General features: G+C 39.6%; 1 protein-coding gene across 10 annotated transcripts in view; it reads right to left on the reverse strand.

Annotated features, from left to right (window-relative positions):
* Positions 1 to 12,386, reverse strand: part of PTK2 (protein tyrosine kinase 2) — a 187,168-nt gene that overhangs the window by 10,617 nt on the left and 164,165 nt on the right. For all 10 annotated transcript variants that reach the window (XR_009115110.1, XM_058032494.1, XM_058032473.1 and 7 more), the window contains 4 exons: positions 11,522 to 11,633; positions 9,149 to 9,235; positions 7,843 to 7,980; positions 6,024 to 6,155 (listed from right to left, as the gene is read on the reverse strand). Coding sequence is in view for 9 of the 10 variants with exons in the window: in XM_058032494.1 (XP_057888477.1) it covers positions 6,024 to 6,155; positions 7,843 to 7,980; positions 9,149 to 9,235; positions 11,522 to 11,633 (469 nt within the window). In the remaining variant the exon portion in view is untranslated. The remainder of the gene's footprint in view (positions 1 to 6,023; positions 6,156 to 7,842; positions 7,981 to 9,148; positions 9,236 to 11,521; positions 11,634 to 12,386) is intronic.

The raw sequence follows: 12,386 nt of genomic DNA on the forward strand, positions 1-12,386 counted from the left end.
CACTAAATCCAACTTCTGGCCCTGCACAGGAAAACCCCACTTATCTCCCCAGGAAACCCAGGTATGTTTTATTTATTCTTCAAGGACAACACTGATTACATGGGGAGACAAAGGAATAGTGGATATGAAGCCAAAGTTAACAATGATCTGAACACACAAGCTCAGCAAAATTACAGTGAGCTTCTTGTGCACCAATTCTGGCACTTAAAAAGAGGATTTATCTGACTTTCTCCTACAAGACTGGATGAGGAGTCACTGATAGCTTAAGGGATAAAGTGGTCACACATAATATGGAAATAACATTTTTTTAATTCAGAGAAATGTAGATGTAACTAAACACAGTGTCACTAAACTGACCACATGTTCTTTCAGGGTTAATTTCAGGGGACAAATACATCCTTTTCTTGTTTTAAGGCTATTTGAGATTCCTTCCTTCCTCCTGTAAGAATATGAAAGAATAATTCCAACTCACAAATCCTACTAAATGACCCTAAAAACCAACAGGGCAGAAGGAATCTGCAAACACACACTAATATTGATCTTCTGTCATTAAGAACAGTCCAGTTGTGCTGCCATGTCAGAAGGGCTCACATTTGGGATTTTCATTCAGTCTTCTGCAGACTGAGTGGGGCACAGCCAGAGACAGTCACTGTCTGAAAGAACTTGCAGATTAAAAATAGAAAATCATATCAGACAGGGAAATATTTAACCCTCTCTTATCGTGAAGAACTGAAACAGACACAAGTGGTCTCCTCATGTTTTTCCAGGAATTTGTGACAAATTTCAAGATGAAAATTACCATGACTCATCTCCAGTTTATTTCCTTATTACGATAAATGAATTCTTTTCTGATTAAAGTCTCATTTGATATGAGTATGTCTGAAAGTTCACTAGACAGGTAAAGTCATGATTCTCATTGTATTCTTCAGCCAAATCAAACAGTTACCCTTGTTAAATATCCATATAAAGCATATGACAAACTACATTTCTATTACCCTGATGCTCACAATTTGCCATTGTTTCATGTTCATTTCTAGCCAGGGAAGTGCCCAAACTCTTTGGAAATAACCAAAGACTGTTTTATCACAGAGGTCTTTAATGCTCTTTACACTTACAGCAATTTATTACTCAAAAAATGCACCTTAAACCAGGAATGGTTTGGGCTGGAAGGGACCTTAGAGATCTCATTCCAACCTCCTGCCATGGGCACCTTCCCCTGGACCATTTAGAGCACATCCCTCAGAGCAGAATCCAGAGACAATGAAATATCGAGCATTTTAGAAGAATCAGAAGCACAAAAATGCACAAAAGTCCAAGTAACAGGACTTTTTTTCCTAGTAATATAAGCAAAAACTGAAATTAGCAGACACAAAACCCATCTTCTCCTCTCCTTGTCTTGCTGAGAAGGTCCCTCCTTCCAGCATCCAAAGGCTCCAAATCACAGAACAATTAATTCCCCAAGTCTCCACCAGCAGCCAACATGCAGAATGTTGAGTTCCCTCCAGGACACCCCATCTTGGATAGCACACAACCCACAGCCCAGGAATGGCTGTGCAGAAAAGCTGAAAATGCTCACCAAACATCACAAAAATGGTGATTATTAACTTGGTCCCCACCCAAACAAGGCTGTGGTGCTGCCCTGGCATCTCCAAGAACCTGATCCCAAACTGCAGATCCCAAGTGCCAGGGGGTGATGGCACAGCTGAGGGACCCTGAGCAGCTACACCTCAGAAATAAGGAAAAAATCCTTTGGCAGGACATAAACTTCTTTCAACTTCCACAAACATTCTCCTCTGCTCCATCAAAACCTGGGCAGTCAGGAACACATGGAACAAAAGAGAAGGGTTCAACTTTTGTGTCCAGTGACTGAGAAAAGTCCCAATTCTATATTTACTGATTTTGATGTTCTAATAAATTCTAACAACTCCATTTGACTAAATGATTTTCTGGTTTATTCTTTTGTGTAGATGTGGAAATGTCAGAAGGCAAATTATTTTACAGTAAAAGTGATTTTGATGATCAAACTCCCATTGTATTTTAAAGTATGATTCAGCAGCAATTCTTCCACTTCTGCAGTTGCAAGAGCTTTGAGCCCCTCGTGCTGCCACAAGAACAATGCACTGCTGAATTTTTAATTCTGTGATCCTTCAGCTGTTAAATGCAACATTCTCTGGGTCAACACTCAGCCTCACACCAAACCTGTTCTGTACTTCACCATTTCACAGTTCCAGAGAACACCCTGCCATCTTCCCAGTCCCTGCCACGGCTCTGGACCTCCCAAAAACCACAGAGATAAAGAACTGTATGTTGTTAAAATCTTCCAGAAACACAAAGTCCTTCAAAAGTAAATGGATTTTTTTTTTTAATAAATAAGCCTACTATCTGAAATCTTTGGAAATGTCAAGAGGAATTTTCAGACAGGAAGTGTATGTTGACAAAGTGGGACATAATCCACTTTATTTCCAGTATTTCTGGTTACTTGCTAATAAAAGAATATGTAAGCATTGGAGCATTGGAGTTCTCAGGACATGCTGAATTGTAATGTCTTGGTGGGATTTTCTCAGGCTTAAAATTAGAATCTTATTTTAGCAACAGTTCACATCAATTAGACTTGAATTGAAGTTCTCAGTGTCAAAATAGGACAAAAACCACAACTATGTGGGAATTTCAGAAAAAAAAACCAACGAACCCAAGCATGATAAGGAAAATATGTGAGTTATTTCTTCTTAAGCTATCCCAGAAGGGACTATAAATTTCTTAGTATAAAACCGTTCTGTCTGCTGAGGAGTTACTAACAGGCATGCACATATATATCTTTATTTATCTGATTAAAAATAATGTAGATAACATCAGCCCAGCCAGAAAGTAAGGTTCAAAGTGGAAACTCCAAATAAAGGAAGGAGCAGGCAATTAAATAGGCCCAAAAGAAGAGATGTGTAAAATGTTCAGAGATAATTTTTGATTGTTTTAGATTGTTTGTACTGCAGCCATTTCATCTGAAGGTGCCCTGGACAGAGACTATGTCCTGTAATGATCTGCATTAAGCTTTAGGGGCACTAATGCTTTGTGTCTCCACTTCAGCTTTCTCAAAAATAACTCACCTATTTCTGTCCTTCCTGGAGATGATTCTCTCCACAGCACTTTTATCAATAGAGCATGAAAATTTAATGATCACAATTTTTAATCAGTGTCCATTAAAGCTGGCAGAGCTGAAGTGCTGCCTCCCCTCCCTGTCAGGGGCTGGGGTGTCAGTCCTGGACCCCCCAAAATCAACCCCTCCACCAGTTCTCTCCTCACTCTCCAATGAATGTATTTGGAACAATTTAAAATCAAACACTTCTTTACTCTTCAGCTTTTACACAATGGATTTATTTTCATTAGGGAGCTTCCCACGAGGAGAGACCTGTTTGTTTCCCCTTTTTACAGCAGAATTTCCAGAATCCTGGATTCTGTTAAGGCTGCAGCTTGAAAACAACACTTTTATCCTTTCAAGTACTAACTAGTCCCATGTTCTCCAAGGACCAGTTTCAGGCAAACTGCTTACACTGATAACAAGCTCCCCAAAGACCAGCACATTTCCATTTCAATGCCACTGCACTGACTTCCCCATCTGGGGAGTCCCCTCCAGCACCATCAGTGCTGTTTATCCCTGTACCAATGTGCTGTGAGCTGTATTTTCTCCCTGCAGAAGCAGCAATAAATTTCAAGTCATGAGCAAGTTGGTGTTACTCTGGGGAAACAAAAATTGTACCAACAGAAAGCCACAGAGGATTTTCCATCTTGTTGCAGTGTCTTACAATAAATCATTTGCAGTTGCTCCCCTGTGAGTCCAACTCTCAGCAGTACAAGTGGGATGTGCTGTAGAGCCTGAGGATTGGGTAAATAGAGCTGGTTTTGGAAGCAGACAGTTTACACTGAGAACACCACACATGGTTACAAAAGTTAAATATTATAGTTAAGTAAGTTAAATATTAAAATCTGACTCTATTCTCTTGTTCTCTGTGCTGAAAAGGACAAATATTATTTGAAACTTGTCTAAAGCAGGCAAGGGAGGGCCAGATTTCTTCTCTCTAAATCATGTGGAATGAAAATAGGGGAGGCCCTTCTTCTCAGAGCAGAAATGTTGTGACTCACTAGAGGACACAAGGAGCATGTGTGTGTATTACCTGGCTTATTTCTATGCTGGACATCATTACATGGCCTTAATACCTCAATAAATCACTTATTTTCACATGTTTGGACTCTCATGTCTGAAATGTGGATATCTTCAGGACACCTGCAAGGCTTTTAAGAGTGACTCCCCACTATGACTTTTCCACATCTTCACTTCCTCAGGGCTAAATCTAGAAACTCACCCACATTCCTTTTCCAAGAAACACCCACCTACAAACTGAATATTCTCCTGACACACATCCTGCTATGGGCTCAAAGGCACCCTGTGACTATCAGCAGCTCATTTAGCTCCTAACAGAGGGTATAAATTTGTAATAGGCATCCAAGGGTGAACCTCAAAGTCTGTACAGTCAAAATGTTAATGTGGAAAGAAAAAGAACTGAAATTTCTTATGGATTACAACTCCCCAGCAGAATAGATGCAAGTGATATGGTGTTTCCTCACAATAAAACTAACACAAAATGGAAACACAGCAAATCTCTCCCAAACAGATGCTATGAGTGTATTACAGATATAAGAAAAATCAGCAAGTTCCTTCTCAATGTCAATTTGGGGGATGATAAACACCCTAATGGTCCAGAGACTGAATCAACAAACACTACAAATAATCATTTATTCTACACAAAAAATCAGAGAGTTTTCTGCAGAAAGTTCCCACACAATCTACTGTCACCACTTGCAGTGTCAATGCCCTTTTCCCAAGAAAGCTGATTCCACAACAAGTTCTTGAGCATCTTTCAAGTTTTAATTGTCAGTGGGAGGAGTTTGACCTCCTGGGTTGTGTAGGTCACAAGCAAGTGGTGCCACACAAGACTGGAAAAGCTAATGCCTAAATTAGGGAAGAAATTTTCCTTTCCTCTCCCTCTCTTCAGACCAAGCAATCTGGGCACAGGGGTTTGTTTGCTGTCATCCCAATGGGAAAATGCAAATTCCTAAGGGGACTTCAAAGGAAACCAGTTTCAACACCCATTAATCAAAAGTCTCTTCTTAGCTCAGGGACAATGTGGATCTCAGCTAGAACATGTCCTGGACATGGGGGCATCTACCAGCAGCTCCAACACAGGAGATTTCCAAACTGAAACATTCCTTGAAATATGCCTAAGGTCAAGCACAGGGCTGCTGTCACAACCCACACACAGCTCTGTAAATTCTCCCCTGTCCCCTGAGCCTCAGGCACCCACAGGCTCCTGGTGACATTCTACTCCCACCTTCTACTCCATCTGTAGCCATCAGCCTCAAGCAGGAGAAATTTAACACTCAACTTGAATTTTGACAACTGGGAAGCCAGAGCTGAACCAAAAACCATACACGAGTGGCACCGACAACAATTCTCTGTGGAATTGCAGAGAAACACCATCAGAACATCCCATTACCAATGAATTCTTCTTCCTGCTCGTGGTGAGGTTCAGAGCTTTCCCCTCCTCACAGAGCTCTCTCTTATACTATTTCTTCCCACTGACATGTGCCATTATTCCTCCAGGGCAAGGCTGGGTACAACTCTTAGCACAGCCACTACCCTTAGATGGTTACATCTTCTTTAGGGGTAGAGTTCTGTGTAAGAACAAACAGGCAACCTCCAGATGGGCACAGAATTATACCCACAACTTCCCCCACACAAACACTCAACTGGATAAAATGAGATTTACCAAAAGCCACAGCTGTTCAAGAGATCTGAAATACAGCTCTCACTAGCCCAACACTTATTTTAAAATCTGTTTCCAAACCCACATTTTGGGGGTCCTGTATCCTGTAAATTTTCTCATTTCACAGAAATGACCAGTTTTAACCAGCTGCAGTACAAAACCCCAAAATCAGAAGGAATTAAGAAGCTCTGTGAAACAAAGAATTACCAGGAATCGTTCTTCTTTTTCGAGCCAGCGCTGATCCTCCTCCATCTCCTGCTGCTGCCGTATCAACCTCTCCTCCATGAGGTGTGTGGGCAGAACCTGGCTCATCCCACGGATGTCCAAAGTGCCTGAATCCTGCAATCCACAGGAAATTTACTCAGTCTCACAATTTCCAATTCCTATCGACAGGTGCAAGAACTTAGAGATGATAAAAGGAAAGTTTTTTACAAGTCAATTCTCAGCAGCAGTCAAGCAGAGTTTCTTCAGCTCCTCAAAAAGCTGAAGCAGAGCACTGGAAGAAACTCCCTCCAACCCTGAATTTTTATCTGTCTTGCTCTTAGTCACTGCAACCAAAAAAGATTTGAAAGATTCTGTTCTGTTTTTCAGCAACATTGTCACTTCCTGTGTTGCACTTCATTTAAGCTGGACAACAAAACCAGACTTATCAATCTTGTTTTCTTGGTCTTGAGCAATAATGTAACCATCCAGTTGTTAAAAGCTACAAGATACATTTTTTAAAATCAAAACAAACACACTCTTCAGTGTTAGCCAACAGTGGCAAAGCATGTCACAAAAACATTTTTAATGAATTTTTGTCCAAATATTTATGGCTGTCTTAAGCTTACAAAGCATGTCACAAAAATATTTTTTAATGAATTTTTGACCAAATATTTATGCCTGTCTTAAGCTTACAAATACTCCACATACCATACCCCAATGCTGCCTGGAAATCATTAGGAAACAGTGTATAAATTAATATTTTTTTAAAAGCCAAGGGAAATTTGGTAACAAAGTTCCCTGTATTTCAGAGACCACTTAAATGTTTATCAGGAACACAGGGAATAGAGCTGGTTAGAGAAGAAAAAAAATTAAGACAGAAGCTGCACAAACTGAATCTTTGTGGAAGGTGAAAATGGATTTAAAAAGTGTACAACAATGGAGAACAGGAAAAAAAAGACAGGAGGTTAAAGGGGGAATTAATTTGATGTTCCTCAGCAGCTCAGTGCAATCATGACAGGCTGGAGAGCACCCAGAAGGAACTCAGCTCAGAACAGTCTTTCAGACCCTCTCATTTTCTCTTCTGGGTAAGTTACTAAGAAGCCTCAATCCTTCAGCTGTGCTGGGTATCTCCCAAGAGATTATTTTATGAGTGTTCCCATCTCTGTGAACAGCAGTAAGTTCCAGTAAAGTCTTCTCTTAACAAACACCAAATATTTGCTATCACTCAGTTAGATAAGTAGTAACAACTTCATCAAGAATTCATGTGAAGTGACACTTCATGCCCAGCTGTCACCATAATATTTTCTGAAAAATCTCTTTGCCCAGGATTCTTCTGGGAAGCTGAGAAGCCTCAGAGAAAAAGGATAACAATGTTATCTCATTTGCTTCTCCTGTGTTTTGCTGCTTTGGAATGTGGTTGGAGATTATTTATCCAATATGTGAATTGTTTTTACTTAATGACCAATCACAGTCAGGCTGTGCTGGGACTCTGAAAGGAGTCACGAGTTTTTCTTTAGTATGTTTTAGCCTTCTGTCTGTATCCTTTCTCTATTCTATAGAATAGTTTAGTTTAGTATTCTTTAATATAATATACATCATAAAATAATAAATTAGCCTTCTAAGAACATGGAGTCAGATTCATCATTCCTTTGACGAGGGTCTCAGAAAATACAAGACCCAGTTGACTGCAGTGAGGCAATTTTAAAAGTACCAGAAAAACTCAGTTCCCCTCTAACAGATCTACCTAAATAATAGAAGTAATACAATTTATAATAATAAAAAGTGCATTGAACTGTACAGGACACAGTGTCAGATCTCCTACCTCCATGTTTGGTTGCCACACTGGTATTTCCTGAGGCCGATGGTTCCAGGAATCTGTTTGATCCAGGAGAGAAGCCTGCCCAGGATAAATGCTGCCTGCCATGGCTGGTATCCCATGAGAACCAGGGTAGCCAGACACCTTTAGGGGGCAAAAAACCCCACAAGGGCAAAAATAAAGAGAAAAACAGAGATATTAGTAAGACCTGTGCTTCCCTATAATGGAAACATCTCCTCCAAGACACGAAAGCACAGAAATTACTCAATTCAAGCAGACACTGAGAGGAAGGAGGAGAAGCAACATCAGAATAAGGAAGCTGAGCCAAAATATGACACCTCTGTTTTAGGTCTTTGAGGATGCTCATCATAACATAACTATTTTAGAGTAACTGCAACAGGACACAAATACAGCTTTTGAGGAGAAGTATTTTATGGTGCCTATCAAACCAGCAGCATCAGAGCATGCTCTAACCTCTGCAGGCAAGGAGATCAAAGTCCTCTGAGGACAAAACTCAATCTATAGATACATATGTAAGAGCTCCACATGCAGAGTTCATGTTCCAGATAATAGGAGCCTACAAACATCACCCTACAGAGCCCCATAAAAATGTACCCCCTGCTGTATCTTACAGGCTTAAGGCTTGAGTGGCAGCATGTAATTAGTGTGCTGAGCTGAGTGGCCTGGGAACTTCTCCACAGGAAAATCCAAGTAGTTTTAATGAGCCTGAAGTACTTATTAAATCAATGAAAACCTCCCTCTCTTCATGGAAAAAAATCCCCTTGACTGAGACAGCTGTAATATGGCTGGAGCCTTGAAAAACCTAAAATTGCTCAAAGTCCTTTAAAGACAAACTTTTGTTCTGAATTTCTTCAGCAGTTTTAGAAAGAAAAGCAAAACCTGTGAGTATACAACGTGGTGGAGCTAAAGGCAGCAGCTATCAGGACACAGAAAATAAAATACCAATGACCCCAAGGAAAGGCCCCCAGTTAGTGCCATTTTATAAAGCCAGTGATTTCACAGCTCAGCACAAATGTCAACATGAACACCACACTCCCTCAATAAATATGGAAATGGCTGATGTGTTTCACTGCAGTTTCAGGAATCTGAGTACCACATCAGATGTGGAAATATTTACCATCTGGAGTAAACCTACAAGGCTCAGTTTGGTTTTTTTTTTTCCCCTATGTAAAAAAAACTCAGAACTGAACTGAATTAAAATAAACCATGTAAGAAGTGCATCAATCCCACCAGCTGCATCTAAACCCACATTTGTAAAAAAAACCAACATGCATGGTATTAAATGTAATACCTGGTAATGATTTGGCTGTACCATATGCTGTGGGCTTGGATAAAAGCCTTCACTGGATCTGGGGCTGGGGTAACCAGGTCTACTGGGCTGTAAAGAAAAAGGAATTTTTAGAATCATTAAACACACACAGCTAAACACAGAAAATTATGTTTCAGTGAGACAAACATTTACAGGTTTGGCAAACTTCAAAAAAACTCCAAAACAGATTTTCTGTAATTACTTTTTTTAAACAACTAAAATTAAGTTTTCGTCCATTTTTGCTTGGCAATGGATGCAGCTGAATTGTTTGCTCAGTATGTCAATAAATAATTCTTGCTCTGTGAATTCTTTGTATTTATTTAATTGCTTGCACTCAATGACCTGCTCTGTTCTGTTCAACTCTAGAGAGAACATCATCTAAGAACCTAAGTCTTAAATCAAAATTCCAGGTGCAATACAGCCTTGTTTCCAATTTTTGCTGTTAATTTGCTGCTTTTGTGACTGTTCTCAAAAGTAAATTCTTTTGTTCCAGTAAGAATAACACAAACCAAATGGATTTATTTGCATGGCTATTTCCATGTGGTATTCTGAGGTATAAAGTTAGTTCTGATTATTAACTTCTGTGTAACTAATTACCTCAACATGGAAATTGCTTTTGATCTTATTCAGAATATTTCCAAAGGTATAGTTGAGGGTTTCTTTTTGAATAAGGAACAGCATTGCTGGGTATTTCAGGAGGAGAAAAATTAACAAAAGAGGGAAAAAAACCCCAAACTTCATCATTCTGCAAAGGGCTCTCTCAGTCCTTCTGGCAGTTAAAGGCACCATATCAACTGGATACTGCAGAATTTATCATTGCTTGATGAAAAAATTCATTCTCATTCTGGACTAGGATGTTTTCTGTCTCAGGATTCTAACAGAAATATCACTGTGAGATACAAGTGATCTCATACAAGTGATGGATTGTCAGACCTGGGAATTGTTTGAGGATGTGCAAGAGCTTTAAGACCTGCAACACAATGAATGAGCAGAAGAACAAAAAAAAATCAGTTGTCACATTAGAAAATTAGATAATAATCAAAGAGACACTTAAAGCCTCATACCTACAAGATTCCACTTGTTCCAATATCATTATTAAGCACATTCATATTTTACACAAAAGAAATGTATAAAAAAAGCTAACCAACAACAGCATCAGAAATACAGTGAATTTCTACAAGGACACAGCAACCCCCTCAAAACAGATTCTCTCCAGTGGAAGAATTAACTGCATTTTTAACATCAAAATAAAGGTGCTCATTTCAAATTTAGCATTATGATGGTCCAATTTATGCAGTTTATCTGCCTCTGTAACTTGGAACATTGTTTAGATAAACACCAAATCCTGCTAATTCATCTCAGATGACTGAACAGGCTGATGGATTGTTTGGTGTTTCTAACTCTGAAATGAAAGCAGCAATTCCACTGCCCACATTTTCTATTTGCCATCAAGATGACCAAAATGCAGAACTAAGCTCAGAAATCTGATCTATCAGGCAACAACCTGGAAATGGAGAGAAAAACATCCCAAAATCCCCAGACAAACACAAACTCTCCCCCTCCCTTCAAACCAACACAAGAATTTGCCTTTCTATGAGTGCTGGAGAATGTGTGCAGCACAAGATGCCACACAAGTACTCCTGGAATTATTATCAGAATTATTAATAATTAATTATTACTCCAGAACCAGGAATTCACCACAAGCTATTAGGACACAGACAATACAGTGGTGACTGCACAAAAATAAATTCTTCAAAATACAGGCTTGAACTTTCAAGTAACAACTTGCAAAATAACTCTGAGGGGAAGCAGAGTGAGAGGGAACTGGAGAGGTTGGACTCCCACAGCTGCAGAAGCCATCAGTGACATCCAAACAGGACAGAAATGAAAATGAGGTGGAAACTAAACCACGTACGTTACTTGGAAACAAACCCCTCATTTTCTGTCCAGAAGAAGGAAAATGCAATTAGCTGACTCCTGTCCTGTCACTAATGTGTTATAAATAAACTTCATGCTGGCCTGAGAGCTCATTAGCCAACAATTTACAGGAGCGCTACAAGCAAGAAGGGAAAGGAAAAGCCAGGAGACAGTTTTGTGGCAGCTGTGGGTGTTTTTTTACAATTTCAAGTAGAAACAGAAAACCTTTAAAGCAGTATCACAGTACAGATCAGTTCTGAGCACAGTTCAAGCAGAGCTGGGTCATTTCAGGCAAAGATTCCCAGATGGGGACAGAAGTGGCCAAAATGCCATGGTCTGAACCAACTCATCAGGGCAGGCTCTGAAGAAATAAACTGAATAAAAAGCAAGTTTCTGTTTGTTTTTTGTTAAACACACATTATTTGCAGTCTTAGCTACCTTGGGAGGAGCTTCATCTGATCCTCCTGAGTCCCAGGACACCGTGACTTGTCGCCGGGATTCCATTCTCATTCGTTCTTCTTGCTGCAGCTTCTCTTCCTCCAGTATTGTACTAAGGAAAAAACATTGCAATCAAGCAAAACTCCAATTTCAGTGACTAACAAACCTCTCCCCACAGCCCTTGCATTTTTCAGAGTAATAAACAGTACTTCACTTGAAATGCTATAAAATCACTGAGAGCCAAACTTATTTTACATCCACTGGTTTTGTGTCTGAAAACCAGTATCAGGAAGAAATATTTCTGTAGGATTACCAGGGTGCTTTTAACAATGAAAACAGCATCAATTTTCAGAAAGCTGTGGTTGATCTCACACACAATTTTTTTTTCCATAACAGTTCTTTTTATGTGCAATTACACAGAGAAGTCCTCAAAGACAATCAATCAAGCACTTACTTGCATGAAAGCTTAATCTTCACAAGAAAATATTCTACTGAACTGCTGCAAAGGTTCAAAACAAACCGAAAACGTTCTTTACTGAAACTCAAGAGCTTCAGATCACTGGGATTTTTTTTTCTTTTTAAAAAGAAAGCAGTCAAAAATACTCCTTCAGCTCTTACATTTTAGCCTAACCAGGAACACATTCAGCAAAGCAATTTAGCAAAACAGAAAGATCTGACAGTATTCACTCAGCTTCTAAGCATTCAGGTCAAAAGGCTGCATTTTCACAAAGTACAAGACAGTAGTAAAACCAGTTTGCTACTTACCACTGTTCTGACTATTAAAAAGCCTGTTTGAAGCTGAACGTGCTCCTGCTGCCCCCACAGCCAGCCTCCTCCCAGCTCTGCTATGTGGCTTATTAATGTT

The sequence above is a fragment of the Melospiza georgiana genome, chromosome 1 (assembly GCF_028018845.1).
Source record: "Melospiza georgiana isolate bMelGeo1 chromosome 1, bMelGeo1.pri, whole genome shotgun sequence".
Classification (NCBI taxonomy): Eukaryota; Metazoa; Chordata; class Aves; order Passeriformes; family Passerellidae; genus Melospiza; species Melospiza georgiana.